This window comes from Vidua chalybeata, chromosome 6, assembly GCF_026979565.1.
Source record: "Vidua chalybeata isolate OUT-0048 chromosome 6, bVidCha1 merged haplotype, whole genome shotgun sequence".
NCBI lineage: Eukaryota > Metazoa > Chordata > Aves > Passeriformes > Viduidae > Vidua > Vidua chalybeata.
In genome coordinates, this window is record NC_071535.1 from 48,174,357 (window position 1) to 48,189,891 (window position 15,535).

At 48.2% G+C, this 15,535-nt stretch overlaps 1 protein-coding gene across 1 annotated transcript; it reads right to left on the bottom strand.

The window, feature by feature from the left end:
- Positions 1-9,003: 9,003 nt before the first annotated feature.
- Positions 9,004-10,614, bottom strand: CDKN1C (cyclin dependent kinase inhibitor 1C). The gene is made up of 3 exons (XM_053945923.1): positions 10,023-10,614; positions 9,808-9,934; positions 9,004-9,670 (listed from the first exon to the last, which is right to left on the bottom strand). Exons 1-2 carry the CDS (start codon positions 10,471-10,473, stop codon positions 9,813-9,815), a joined length of 573 nt encoding a protein of 190 aa, XP_053801898.1. The 5' UTR covers positions 10,474-10,614; the 3' UTR covers positions 9,004-9,670; positions 9,808-9,812.
- Between the last annotated feature and the right edge of the window lie 4,921 nt (positions 10,615-15,535).

Genomic DNA, 15,535 nt, shown 5'->3' on the forward strand with positions numbered 1-15,535 from the left:
GCCGAAAAGCCCAAGGATCTGCCCCATTTGCCAGTGGGGTTGGATGCAGTTTAAGGCACCACAAGGATTTCCAGATGGACCAAGGCTGGGAGTGTGCAGAGGCAGAGCTGTAGGATGGCTCACAGTGAAATCAGAGGTGGCACCTTCACAGAACTTGGTAGGTGAGCATTGCAATCTGGGCTCACAAAGGTACACGGTGGGAAAAGGAAATTAATGTCTGAAAAGCTTTAAAACTATTTAATAGTGTGGAGAGACAAACTTAACAGACAGCTTATCATTTTCTGTGCAGTCACAAACCTACACTTTATTTTTCCCAAATGATTTGCTTTGTTACAGCAAGATGCTGACATTTACTCACTGATGTTGGATCATGTTAATCAACTGCATTGCTTGAGTTCTCCTTACTTTTCTGGCTTAATTAAAGCCGGCCTGCAAACACTGATCCAGGTGTTATCCACCCATGGCTGGCAAATGGCTGGCACAGACACCTTGACCTGTGTCTGCAGGCTGGGGGAGCAGCCCTGAAGCAGTTGGCTGTCAGTACAAATTTATATATATATATGTGTATATATATGTGTGTGTGTGTGTTTTTGTATATATATATATATATATATACACACTTTGAGTATTTGGGTTTTGAATGACCCATCTATTCTGATTTTTGGAGCTTAAGAAAAACACCCTTTAAAAAAATCATTATTATCTGTGACTGACTGTGCCCCAAGAGAAAAACCACAGGTTCAGCTTTAGGAATTTTAGGTGTGAAGGAATTAAGTAATGCCTTTGCCTACGAGGTAGGGTTCTGAAGGAAGGTGGGGAATGTGCATGCCATCTGCTTTTTGTCTCTCTCAATGCTGGGAAATCACAGTTGATCTGTTAAAGATTAATTATTGTATTATTTTCATATTTATTTATTGTATTGTATTACCCTAATGATTCTATTGTTTCTGATATTGCATTACAATAGTTACTATTAATAGCTCATTGTGAATGTATGGAAGCAGGCATTCTCCTCGGGTTAACTAGCAAAAATAAAAGCAAAATTACAGTAGAAAAATATTTAACCCTACTATCCCTTAAATCTTTAGTAATTATTTATTTCTCTCTCTCCTCTCTCTCTCTTAAATTTGTGTTGGGGAGGGGCAAATCCCATATATTCTGGATTTTTGTTTAAATTAGGTTTGTTTCTCTAAGAATTCAAGAACATCTATTTGCTTAAAGACTTGCCAGTAAAAAGGCCCCAGGTCTAATCCCCTTTCTGCTACACACCAATGAAACTTAGGAAACTCTTTGACTATTGACTTTTTCATGTGGAAACCGATCTGCTCAAAGTGAAAAGAAACCATTTCTTGGAGGGGGGAAGAAAAAAAACCCTGTGAAACTCTGTTTTGAAGAAGTCGTCGTCCTTGGCCTGCGGAGTAGCAGCAGAAGCAAAAACTTTTTGATCCTCAGATTTGTAAACTTGTAGACATAATAATGCCATTTCTCTAGTGTTAGCAGGTGTCCTGTCTGGAAGTTGCTGCCTCAGCCTCCAGCAGAGCTGGGAATTAGAAAATTGTCTGTCTTTCCTGAACCGTGAAGTGCTGCTCTTAAATAAAGGCCAGGTCAGATGTTAAAGGGACATTCTTGTCTCCTGAAGCCGAAATAATCTACAGTCACGTCGAGAAATGAAGGCATCCTCCTCCCAAAATGGTCAATCTCTTTATCTCCCATTATAGTCTGCAGGGTCAAGAAAAAGCCCCTTCCATGCCGACATTTTGCAATATTTCTGCTAAGTAATTATTCCGGTTCTGCATAGCTGAATTTCAGGGAAATATGATAATTGGGGAAGTTTTATTCTCCTCCTTTTTCTTTTCCTCCTCCTCCGCCCTCCCTCCCCGCTGTCCCTCGTCTGACAGAATAGTTCAGTGAACTTTGATCAAGCTTCATATATAAATTCCGTATTTTCTCTCTGCTTGTTAAATTAAATTGGGACAATTGTTTTTAATCTAGTGTGATTAAAGAGAATTTTTGCACCGAATCCTCGAAATCCTGCAGACAGGCACAAAAGCCAAACCAACAAGCACGTCTTTTAATTTGCAGCTAACTCCTTCTGCTAAGGTGTCTTTGCCCGCTGCGTTTTATGGGTGTTTGCTAACAGTGATTGTTATGGAAATGATCCCCAAATCTCCTGTTGTATCCCCCCGCAGAGGTGACTGCTGCTGCTCGGGGCTGTGCTGCACACCCGAGAGCAAACACAGACGGCTGCTTTTATTTTATTTACGCAGCAGAAAGGCTGTGCCTGCCGTTTCTCCGGGGAGCACCCAGTCCAGCAGTTGTGCTGGCGGGGAGAAAGCTGCGAGATGTCCCCCCTCTCCCTCCTGCCCTGCCCCATCATTCATGGACTGGGCACTGGAGGGGGAATGTGCAATTTGGCAGGGGAGCGGATTTTCCATCAAACAGGTGCCTTTTGCCATGTCGATTCCAAATAATGGGTGTTCTCATGTAACATCCAGTAAGCAGCATTCCCGGGGTTCCTCACTCGTGCTGCATGGCGTGGTGGGACATCCTGTATGTTTTGGAGAGGAGGGGTGAGAGTCCAGGAAGGCAGAGGGGTGGGTACCACTGCACCCTCTCCTACAGCTCTCCAACCAGAAAAGCATCGTCATAGCAGCTTCTAAAAGTTTGCTCTTGGCATAAAAGTCGGGCCTCCTCCTTTGAAGGGATATGTGTCTGGAGTCCCTCAGTCAGCAGGAAAAAGAAACAGGTTTTGCTTCCTGAATAAAATAGGGAGCCAGTATTGCCAGTCCTGCTCACTCATCTGGGTGAGCAAAAAACAAAACAAAAAACAAATTAAAAAATCCAAAGCTTTTGGGATAACCAGTCAGCAGATGAAATGCTGTACTGCACCAGCAAAACCAAAGTGATGTTAACTCGACCCATGTTTGAAAACATCATGACTGAAGGTCCTAAGAAAAGCTGGCTTTGCTAAACCAATTACCAAATGTATGAAAACAACTTAATTTGTGCTCATTGTTTTCCAGAATAAATTGCTCTAAACCTCAGTTCCCAGTAAGTCTAAGGCTGCTTGATGTGATCCAAACAGGGACTTTCCCTCAGAATGTTAATGTAAAAACACATGCCGTGGTGGAGATGTATTCTTGGGGAAAGGTGTTTTAGGTTTCATTTGTTGGTTTTTGAGGTGGCTGATTTGTACATTTATTGCTACCAGCCCCTGCAGAGAATGGCATGCAAGAGTAGCTGTGTGCTCATGTTCCTTTAATCCAGTATCACTCAAAACCAACCCCAAACAAAGCATCTTCCAGCTCTGAAAAACTCTTCTCCTTCCCCCCACTTCATAGCCAGGCACAGAGGTGATTTCTTAGTCTTGCTGTGGTGTCAAGGATGGTGGAGACCACAGGCTGGGGCCGGGTGGCTGCACCTGAAGGGGTCTGGCAAGTGGTCAGCAGGGTGAGGGTGGGACTGAGGAGTGACAAGCAGGGAAGAAAAGATCTGGTGAGGTGAAAAGACTTATCAAAGCTCAGGCAGTGATTTCTGTTAGTGCAGGGGCTTGAAAAAAAAATTGAATATTTTTTAGGTTCTTATTGTAGGTTACCTCTGAGAAATACTCTGGTGTGATTGATGCGGAGCAGGCAAGGATGAGGGAAGATGGGGCCTTGGCTCTACCCTCTTGTGTCTGTGCATGATGATAAAATCTTTTAATTAAATGATCACATTGAGTGCACAGAGAGAACGGTGCTCGCTTTAATGAGCAGTTGCTCAATTTTGTTGTTCTTGACATTCAATGGACGGTGCTACGTCTTATTAACCGGGCACTATTCAAACCCTGCTCAAAGTCATTATTAATGTCCCTACTGGCTTTATACAGTGCTGCTCATTGTAGTAACCCAGTACTTTCCAAACATTAATGGATCAAAATATAAATGATCAGTGTTATTATCCCCATTTAATGGTGGGGAGACAAATAAAAAGAGATGGGAGCTAATAATTAATTTGGAGTGTTGGTCTAAGGTACCCCATGGCTATTCCTTTTCATAGCATGAGCTTCGTCTGGCCAAAACCACATGCAGAGCCAGGCACTGTGACCCTGGCTGCAGCTGTGGATGCTCAGCACTTTCACAGGTCAGACCCCAGCAGCTCGTATCAGCTGCCCAACAAACCTGGGCAAAATTAGTGGCTGCTTATGAAAACTTGAAGCACCTGGCCCTGAACTGCACAAAGCCTCTGTTGCAGGAACAGGTCAGGAGGAGCCAACTGCTCTCTGAAGAATAAAAGCCTGTGCTCAAGTGTTGGTATTGGATTAAACATGAAAGCATCCTTTAGCTCCTTGCTTTGCCTTCTCTGGCAGGAGTTTATCCAGAAGTTTCACCTTTGCTGCATGGCCCAGATCTATTCTGTAAGGTAAAGCACTGGGTGAATTGGGTACTGTGTGTCCTGGAGGAAGAAACGGTGTGTATGGCTGTGAAAATGCACTGGGAGCAAAAGATCTGGGCTGAAATTGTTCAGACAGCGTGGGCACCTCCAAAACTTGAGGTTTTTTTTTTTCCCAGTCCTCCTTCTCTGTGTAATATAGGTGTAATGTGTGTGACAGGGAGTGTCAAGTAGGCTAAAGCAAATCTAGTAGGGGAGAATGAGTAGTCCTTGATGATTTGAATGAAACCTACTGACTCATCAGCAGGCCTGGGGCAATTTTAGATCCACACTGACCAGAGAAAGAAAAGAGGAGATTATTGTTAGCACCCACCTGTAAATGAGTTGAGGGGAGGGATAGGATGTTACTGGATGAGTTTCATGGGTGTTTGCTGACAGCAGAGATGTGTTGGGGCCAGGCAGCCTCTGAAGGAATGTACAGGGTATAAATGTTGTGGCCTGTTCCCTTCTCTCCCTCCCTTGGTGCACACCAGTAGAATTTTTTGTCATCTGCCCAACCTCTTCCAGTGTACCCCAGCCATGCTTCTGCTCCACCAATGCCTTGTTATCCCCATCCTCGGTGTTTTCTGGCACTGCCTCCTCATCCTCCTAATGCCATTCCCTGTATTCCCATCCTGTAGACTGGGCCCACATGACACCACAGATGTAGATGTGAGGCCACTGGTTTTCCAGCAGAGGCGTGGCCATGTGGATTGCAGAAAGCAAGTCCAAAATTTAGTTTGTTTTGTGTTTAAAAGAGTTTGAGTTCTTTTTCGTCTCAGCAAGGCCCATTTCAGGGCTTTTATGTCCTGTACAGCTCATCTGTTTTGGTATCTTTCATTCTCTCTTTTTCACAAAAAACTGTTCCAACCAAGGTTTCTTGGAAACACATGGCTAAAAATCCCTCTTGGTTTAAAAAACAATTGAATAAACCAAAACATGAAGAACTTTCCATTGGGAATTTCACCACTGGCACCAAAAGAGATTGTGTGGTCTTCAGTATTACATACTTGTGTATGGGGGGAGAAGATAATTGATTCTTCTCCATCCTCTGAGAGTCAGATATAAACCCATCCTTTTGTCTTAAGTAAAGACTTTTGGTTTGTGTTTTGGCTCGCTCTGTTCAAAAAATAGTCAGGAGTAACATTTCTGAGCAGATACAGGAGGGGAAGACATTAGAAAGCCATTTTAATTTTATGCTGTAGCAATAGGTGACAATGTGGCTTAAAAACACCCTGTTCCCTGATGAATTATTTTATACTCCCTGGTTAGTTATTTCCTGTGTGTATATATATGTCTCTGAGACATACATATGTCTCTGTATATATGCTCTTCATATATGTTTCTTTGCTTTAAAATGGACAATCCCTTTTGCATCTCTCTTTGTGGATCCTTCACATGAATCTCCCTGTGCAGCCATCCTACCAAGCAATCACAGCTCATTGAAATGTGAATTTCAAATGAATTTTTTATATCTGCATCAAAACATAAGAAATTATTCTTTAAAAATAATGGGTTTCTTCCCCCATCCTGTTACATATACCTCCTGTTCATTAGCAACAAATATTTGCTGAAGAAGTGGAAAGCAGCGTTTTGTTTATTTTAATTGATAATAGAACAAGTTTTGGCCCAGAAAGAAAAGTTGTGGCTAGGAAGGAGAATGATTCCCAGTGTCAACCATATGTTGCATTCATCTAACTGAAGTGGCTTAATTACTGGTAGATGTTGCTGAGCTCATAAAGATAGTTTTGCCAAGATTGTTTGCTGATAATTGCATTCCCAAAAAAAAAAAATCTGAGAAACTTCCTCCCACCAAGCTTCCCTTCCAGTCTTCCTTCAGCACCCTTTTCCTTTAGATGCCCACCACAGATCCACATTGAGAGATGCTTGTATGAAAAATTTCCGGAGGTCCAGTATTGTTAATGCTCCTGTCTTGGTCTCTCTTTGGGCAGGGGAGGAACTGCAGTAGCCGTGCTCCAAATGCACGGCTCTGCTCCTTGGGAGATGAGCAGTGGTGATTTTGGAGTAGATTATTCCTTTAATTGCGTAGCTGGTTTCAGTCTGGGATTAAGGCAGCTCAAATAATGACCTGACTTTTTGTAGCTGTAATAAGCAGCAAGCTCGGTCTTTCAAGACCCCTGATATTTTGAATCCTTTCCAAAAATATTCCTGTCATCAAATCCAAAGTGGAATTTGGGATTTAGTGCTAAGGGGTAAGTGGGTTGGCGGTAACAACCAGCAGCCTCCCTCTGCTTCTGCCTATGCATTCTCATGATAAAGGGCAGTTTAAAGCCCCTCTGACAATGAATGAGTCCTAGTTAAATATTTCAAGAACTTCTTTACATGGTTTTCCCTGATGCATGTACTGTTGAGACATCTGTCTTCTGTACTAATAAAGTAGTCTAGATTTAAAATGAACTTCATTGGATTGCTTTGAAACTATAGGCACATATGGTTCATAATTAGCTGGATATCTCTTATAGTTAAATGATTTTTTCTCTCTCTCTCTCTCTCTGTCACCCATTCGCATCAATAATAGAAGCAAACAAAGTTCCAATTGTTCCCTGTTGCGGGACATTATGTGCCTGAATAAATGGATGTTGGCTGTGTCTACATGGATTTGCCATATGGCTACAAAGGCCGAAAGAATAGGGGCAGTGTGCTTTGTGCCGGGGCGAGGAGGGCTGGCCGGGCTGGGTGGGGCAGGGCGCGGGGGCGGCCGCACACCTTCCCGCACCCCCGGGCCCTCCAGGCAGCCGGAGCGCAGGGGGCTGCGGGACGGGGCCCTCTCTGCTGCGGGCTGCAAACCCGGCGGCTCTGCTCGGGCAGTGCCCGTGGGCTGAAATTATTTGCTTTAGAGCCCCGTGCCTAAACGGTCCCCGCGGTGAGAGCTTTCCTCCTGAGCCAGGCTGGGTACACCTCGTGGCTCCTCCGGCCGAGGTATTTGGGAGCTCGGAGCAGGCATCTTTCATTACAAAAAGTCCTGTTGTTAGTTGCGGGCTGGGACAATGGAGGTCCCAAAGGCACCTGCTTTCATGAAAGCGAGAGAAAAGCCCATAAATCCTGGAGGACCCAGCTGCCTCACTCCGGGTATTGTTTGCTTTCATAAGGAAAGGGAAAAGCTATTTTTCTTTTCGGGGGGGGGGGGGCGGGGAGGGAAATCGTATTGAGTCAGCGGCCACTGATGCGGGCGTGTAAAATAATCCCGTTCTGATTAAGCGATCATGGAGCTGGAGGTAATCAATGTTACTTTTACAGCCAGGAGAGTTTGGCGGCCGTGACAGCGGGGGGAGAGTTTGGGGGAAAAGGGAGGAGGGGGGCAGAGAGGAGCGCTGTGACAGGGGAAGACGATGTGGGTAAACCTTGAGCCTTATTCACCCTGACCCTCATTCTCTCAGCTCCCTCCCCCCTCCGTGGAAGTGCATCATACAGAGAGATCAGAAAGCCAGGGAGTGACGCCCTCTCGGTCCGCCCCAGCTGCTAGGTCCAGAATGGGGGTGCAGCATTTCAGAGGTGCCAAGCTGGGGAGTGGAATCGGAAAGGCATACATCAGTCCAGTCAGTCCCCACATCCTGGTCCTCCTCCCCATCTGCACTCTCCAGCATCCCAATCCTGCACCACCTGCAGCCAGCACCAGACCTGGGCTGTCCCCCTTTCCCGCAGCACGGGGCTGGGATTCAGAGCAAGGCGTGCGTCCCGACCCCACGGGGCTGCCCCTTGAGGATGCCACGGCTTTAACCTGCCCTCAGGCCAAGGGGACGCCGTGATGCTGCAAAGTGCTGCTGGCGCATGGCAGTGACAGCACTGTCACCAAAGCGCTGTCAAAATGCTGGCTGTTTTGTCTCGTGGGAGGGTTTATTTTGTGTGTTGTTTTGCTTTTTACGTCTTTTAGGGCGAGCTGAAACTGCTGCCTTTCCCAGAACGGTTGTGTTTGTCCTGTAAATCATTGCTCGGCAAGAGGTACCAGGAAGTGCTTCCCTGCAGTGGCCAGGGCTCTGGGCTCCGGGCTGGGGAGTGAGGGCCTGCGGCCGAAAGAGGGGGAGGGGGAAAGTTTTGCACAGCCACGACAGGGGCGTCCCCGCCGTGCTGAGCCCGCTGCGGGCCACGGCCCGCACGTACCAGTCACGCCCCGAGGCTGTCCCCACCAGAGGCTGGCAGCGGCCCCAGCCACGATGGAGTGAAGGGGGACGGCCCCGGCCAGCCGGGCTCCTCGAGGCGGGGCAGATACAGCCTCGGGAAGAAAGTTAAAACTGTTAGAAGTAACCATTACAACGTACCGAAAGGCCGAAGGCAGGGTGTGATGAAGGGCGTGTGCTTCCCTCATGCTTGGTTAACTCCGGCAGTACTGAAGAGTTTGAACTTGTTTTTAAGGGAGAAGCCCTCCTTTCCCCTCCGAACCGCACGCTCGCTTTTCGCGGTGGGGGGACAGCTCGCGGTGGGGTCGTGCTCCGAGGGTACCCGGGGCCCCGCGGCGAGGGAGGATCCCCTCCACCGAGAGACTCAGACTGGGCTGGGCTCCCCCGCCCAAGCCGCCGGGGCTGGCTCTGCCACCCCCCTCCCCCCGGACTTCCCCTCCAGCACACACCAAGCAGGTTTGCGGCCGTTTCCTTTAATTTTATTATTGAAGTTGTGGCATTATTTGCAATAGCAGTGGTACAGACCGGCTCAGGATCCACTGAAACAGATTTGTCTTCAAGTAAAGTCTAAAAAATCTTTTGATTCATAGCTACATCTTGTGAACGCAAAAAAAAAAAAAAATCCACTATAAAAATAAATTTACATTTTGTGAATAACAAAAGCAAATATAGTGCCCTTTAGCTTAACCAAAAAGAAACAAAATACTATTGGATGTCAAAGTTATCCACGTTTCTGACATAAATAGAAAATATAAGTTAGTATAACTCTTAAAAAAAGTTTTGTACAAATATACACTTGTTTTTTTTTTAATTTTTCCTTTTTTTTTTTTTTTTTTTGCACTGAGAGCTCAGCAGAGATTAAACATTTCTTATAAACGACTTTTAAAGCTTTACACTTCTGGCCAGTGTACTCACATTAGGCATAATACATTTCTATACAGAACGTCACACATTGCACTGTTGTACGATAACACTGCTCCGTGCGCGGCCGGCGCTGCGGCTCCGCTCCGGCTCCCGGGCCGGGCGGGCGCGGGGGGGTCCCGGCTCGCCGCGCCGCCCCCCCCCCCGGCCCGCCGCGCCTCCGGGGCGTCGCGCCTCTCCCGTGGGTGCAGTAGTGCAAAAGTCTGGAGAAGAACAAAAAGGAGGAGGAGAAAAAAAAAATAAGCAGGGGAAAAAAAAACTGTCGTGGTATACGAAGTGAGTAAGAGAGCGCGGCAGACAGCGCCCGGACACCTTTGCCCGCTCCCGGGGCGCGTCTTACCTGGCTCACCGGAGCCGCTTGCGGGGGGTCTGTTCAGCTGGCACGGCAGCTGGGGGCGGCGGGCAGCCGGCGGGGCGCTCCGCCGCCGCCTTAGGCTCCGCCGGCCTTTTTCTCCTCGCGAAGAAATCTGGATGGGGCACGGAGAGGAAAGAGGAGTCCGTCAGGCACTGCGGAGGGACGCCCTCCGTCCCCGCGCTACCCGGATCCCCACGCACCTGTGATGCGGGCCGTCGGGCCCCTCCGGCGGAGCCGCATGCTGCGGCGGCGGGGCGCTGCGCGGTTCTCCCGGCTCAGGCGCCCCCCGGGCCCCTTGCCGGCGGCGGGCGGCGGCGGCGGGGAATGAGGCGCCCGGACGAGGGGGACGCGGCACCGTCCCACCTGCAGGGTCTCCCGGTAGAAAGCGGGCACGGCGCCAGCCTCCACCTCCTCCCAGCGCAGGCGGCCGGGCCCCGGCAGCGGTGTGTCGGTTTGGAAGTTGTAGTCCCAGCGGCGCTGGTCGTCCTCCCCCATCTCCCGCAGGCGCTCCCGCAGTTCCCGGCCCAACTCCTCGTGGTCCACCGGCCCGAAGAGACTCCTGCAGACGGGGCTGCGGCCGTGCCCGACCAGGGCTCGCCGGGCCGAGAGGCGCTCCAGGGCGGCGGCGCCGGAGAGGTGCACGTTGGACATCGCCGGCGGGCCGGGAAGGCGTGGATGCCCCCCGCCGCTCCTCTCCTCCTGTCCCGTCCGCTCGCTCCCTCGCACTCACACCGGCCCTGCCTCCCGCCTTTGAACCCCTGCCTCCGGCTGCTGCCTTTTAAACCCCGCTCTCCGCGAGTGCGAGCAAAACATCATTAGCATAATAGTGTTTCCTTGCCGCCGGCCCGCCGCGATTGGCGGGCGCCCCCCCCCCCCCCCCCGCCGCCCCCCGGCCCCCGGCGGCAGCGCTGCTGCCCGCGCCCTCCATTGGCTGCGCCGGGCAGCGCCGCGCCGCCGCCGGCCGCATTGGCCCGCACAGGCCCGGCCCGGCCCCGCCGCGGACCGGGGGGGCGGCCCCGGCACTAGCCGGGCCCCGGAGGGCGGCTGCCGCGCTCCCCGCCCGCTGCCGGCCCCCGCTCCCTTTGTCTGCCACCGGCTGCAGCTTCGCCGCCGCTTCCAAGCCGGCGACTTTCGGGGTTGTTTTTTTCTCCCCACTCCATGTTGCCTTTTTTGCGTGAAGGATGCGTGTGGGAGTGTTTTTACTAGTATTTTGTTTGGGAAATTTTTTTTCTCCTCGAGGAGTGTCGCCAGTTTTTTCAGCATCCGTGGAGTGCGGGGGCTTGGGGCGGGGGAGATGATGCGTGTGGAGGAAAACGGGATCGTTTCTGGCTCGGAGATTTTTATTACACTGCTCCAAAACAAAGCGAGATGCTTGCAGATTTCAAAACAAGCTGAAGGCTATTTTTAAAAACAGGGCTTCTCAGCTGCATGGAAGTAATAACTTGCAGCCTTAGTGAATAGAAGTACATGAAAACCACAGCATTTTCCTCTCCTGACTTTAAAACCCACATAATACATGTTTGTTCACTGCAGATGAATTAATCTCACTATTGTGTTGCCAGGGATCAGCTGGCTTGTGCTTTACAGTTTCTGCAGGTCACTACAATCATTGCCTTTTGTTGTTATGGGATGGACAAGTATGAAAGGAAAAGAAGGGGCAGCATAATTGACACCATGCTAAAATTGGTTCAAGAACATCATCACAGTGTTGATGCGCGTCTCAGAGGGTCATCATCGCAATGATTTTTTTTATCTGCAGACAAGGGGAAAGATTAACCTTTTTCATGCAGTGTGTTTGGTGACCCCCTCACTCATGTCCCTATGGCTCTTGCCTTTGGGAAGTTCAAACCCTTGAGCAAAGACAACTTGGATGGTTTTATTTCCTAGAGGGAATAAAATTAATATTAATTCCTAGGATGTGCTGGCTCTGCAGAGACTGCTCCAGATGTCTACTTGCTGAAGGGCTGGAGAGGTTGCAACTTTAGGCCCCTTAGGGCAATGATGCCCACAGGTAGGTCTGCTTCAAGGAGAGAGACATTTCTCTTTGCATCCATGGAAAGGCCTTGCCAGATACACCAAAGTAATCCATGGTGTTTCCACATTTGTCCCACCTCTGTGACAGAGCAGCCCTCCAGCACTGCTGGGGACCCTTACTCCTGCACTTGCCATGCCAGTGAGGAGCTTGTGGCAGCTGGGACAGGCCCTGCCACCTCCCAGGTACTGCACCTTCAGTGCTTCCAAAGTCTGCTTCCAAAGTCTGCCTGCACCAAGAGGTACCAGCAGTGCCTGTGGGTTTGGACCCATGGACCCGGGGTTGGCTGTTGCTGGCAGAGAGAATGCTGGAGCCTGGTTCACTGCACAGGAAGCATCTATCCATGTTCAGGCTGCTGAGCAGTGAGATGCCATGACAGGTTTTATCTCCTGAAGTTATTTCCTGATGTTTGTAGGGTACTTGGTGGGAAGTGTCTGTAGCTTGGTGATGGAGAGAACAAGATGCAGCAAGTGCCTTCAAGGTGCAAATTCCCATTTGTTTCCTGGGCAGGCATGGAGTCACATCTGGCAAAAGATTTTGCTGACCAGTGGTACAGACTTTCATTTCACTAATGGTGATAGCACTGGTATTTTAAGAAATGTGAAGACTTTTTTCTTTTAAAGATGCCCTGTTCAGATGTTATATTCTTAACAGCCATTTTCAGTTTCCCAGGTGAGCTGGACAAGCTACCCATGTGGCTGCTTTACGTGAATATTACCCCACTGTCCTTTCCATCCCAAAATGGCCCTTGAAGATGGCCATATAGAGGTCTCTTGGCCCCAAGCTTATAATTTAGGTAGCAGGTCATGAAAAGTTCCTCATCACTAAGAGCACATCATCCTAAAAAGCAGGAAGTGCACATCATTTAGGCACAGGTTCAGCCAGGAGAGAAGGTCTGGGTCTTGCAAGCTGGGATGGTTGGAGAGTGTGGTGAACATGGCACAGTGTTCACCTGGGGACTTCTCTCAGCAGCCATCAAATGCATCTCTTGGGATATAGGCTGGGGTAGTTCTAGGAATAAGTGTGCTGTGCAGAGAAAATAATTTGAAGTCCCCAAGAAACCTGCTGGAAAAGTGCCCTCTATTCAGGACTCGAGCCAAAAGGCCCTGCAGACAGGAGCTCTTTGTGAGGAGTCCTCGCAAACCTGCTGCTGTCCTCCCCCCGTGCTGGCAAGGCCAATGACCGCCTTTCCTGTGTTCTGCCACCTCGATTTCAGGCATTCCTGACATGAAAGCTGCACGAGCAAGATCCCCCACTATTTGCAAGATATGGGCGTGGCCTCTGCAAAATCCATGTTGTTTTCCTTTCCAAACCCTTTCCAGAGGTTAGCCAATATTTACACAGTGCTTGAAGGAGGTAAGGAACGATCGTTTCAATGTTCAGGGGTTGCCTTGTGTGAGGCCACTTCACCTTCCAGCTCACCTGGGAGGTAAAGCAGCTCAGGTTTGAGATTACTACCCCTGTTTTTTTAGTTCAGCTTCCTCACTGTTAATGCTCCCTAATGCTTTTGGCTCGATTGTTTTTTTTGTCCCACTATACATTTAGGTTTTAAGGTGGTAGTGACAGTCCTGGCCACTTTCTGCTCACAAGTTCTAGCACTGTCTTTCTTTTTTGTGTGGAGATAGAGAGCATCCAGCCCATTTGAGGAGGAAATACTGTATGCACAGAGAGATGTTTTTAATTGAGTGGATCTGTGAACTCTCAGTCAGAGAGGTAGGTTATGATCCTCTAAACCACCAGTTTGCCTAACACGAGCTACAAAAGCTTACCCAAGAGCTCCTACCACCAAGCCTATTAGCTACTTTAGAAATTCCTGCTCCAGAACACTGAGCAGAGTAATTACTGCTATGGTTAGAACAATGCCCCATGAGAATGAAACATTTTTGCTCAAAATATCTAAGTCATATCTGCTTATGTCAGGAAAAATAATTATTTTAACTAGTGTGTATTCCTGCTGGCTGCTCTGTTTCAAAAGGGTGAGGGGAGGGAAAAGCAAACTCCTTTATGGCCTGTGCTGCATTGCAAAGGGATTGCAATTGCAGGAGTGTTGGGGAAGATGAAATAGCAAGGCCCTATAAATATGATGGCCTGGCAAAAGAATCAGAGAATACAGATATCGAGATGAAAACAAGGTTTGAAATACCAAACCTTAATCACTGAGCATCTCGAAAACAATAATGCAGCCAAGCTGAAAGCAATCCCCCCTTCTGATAGATCCTAAGGTCAAATGGAATGTCCTGTCTCACCCCCCAATGTGTGGTTCATCCCATACCTGTAACCCTCCCCTGAAGTATCAGGTATCTGTAACTCTGTAACCCCATTGGCCCAAGTCCTGTCCCAGCCCACCTTGAAGCCCCCTGATAAGGTGTGGCCGAGGGACCGGATGCTCTCTCTTGGACCTTCCTGCTGGGACATCCACCTGGCACTCTCTCTCTCTCTCTCTCTCTCTCTCTCCCCCCCCGCTCTCCCTGGGCCTGCCACGAGTTGCGGCTAGCAACTCCAAGCAGTGCCCTTCATCCTTTACAATAAACCATATGCTCTAAAGACCGGGCTTCAGAGATCCAAACCAACCCATCCAAACCGTCCTGGAGTCCAGCAGTCCCCGCACAGGAGGTTTATTGCATTTGACTATTTCTGTTTGGAAAGGGTCCAGGTTGACTGTCAGAGCCAGGGCTGAATCTGATGGCTTGGCAGATAGGGGAAGAGAGGTCCTTGCACTGTAAACTGAGCAAGGAGTAACCAAGGAGGTTTGATAAGAAGTTATGGAGATAACAAAAGAGAGATTCTCGGTGCTGTCATTCTGATGGGGCTGGCTGTTGTGCAACTCCAGGTTAACTTATTCAGAAGAGAGAGTTTAGTGAGATGCTTATGTATAGAGGCAAACAGTCCCCATGATGAGGTGCCATGGAGAAGCGCTCCTCTGTCTTTTGGCAAGTCTTGGAGTGAACTTCTCCTGCAGAGGTTGTCCTCAGCATGCTCTCAGATGAGCAGACCTGGTGTTGGGCCCCTGAGACTGAGAGGTTTGTGCTTTGCTCTCTTCTCATTTCCTTTAGTACACGGTTATCATCTACGCTCAGCAATGTTTAACTCAAGATTCTTCAAATGTTGTGTGATCCACATGTGATTGCTTCATTTCAGAACGTGTTATATCCCATAATTTCTTTAGCAGAGGCACAGACCAATAGACATTGGTACTTTATTTCCTTTGCACTTCTCTTTTACTAAGCATGTGATCCTAAGCAATTTGCATTTATAGCAGTGGCAATTTTGCTTGGTACTTTGGAATCCTGCTTAAATAAACTGATTACAATTAAGGTTCAAGTTAGGACAGACTGCTCAAGCTCTTCATCAAGGCTTTTCTACCACCAAAGTGACAAATCAAATTATTCAAACTGGTATAGATTCAGAATTTTCTATTTCTTGACAAGGTCATAAAATGTCAAATTATTAGATTTGATAGCTGGGCAAAACCACACTAGTTCAGGGGTTAAAATGCATAAAGGAAATCTGAGCAGAGCCATGGAAAAATTCTGACAGCTTTAATTCAGTTTGAATTGCTTTTTGTTGTGTTCTCAAAAAAAAAAAAAAAAAAGCATAAGCTAATTTCGCAGAAAAAAATTGCTTCATTTTATTTAATTTGTTTTAATTATTTTTTTATTATTCCTTCTGTTCTTGGTTGTT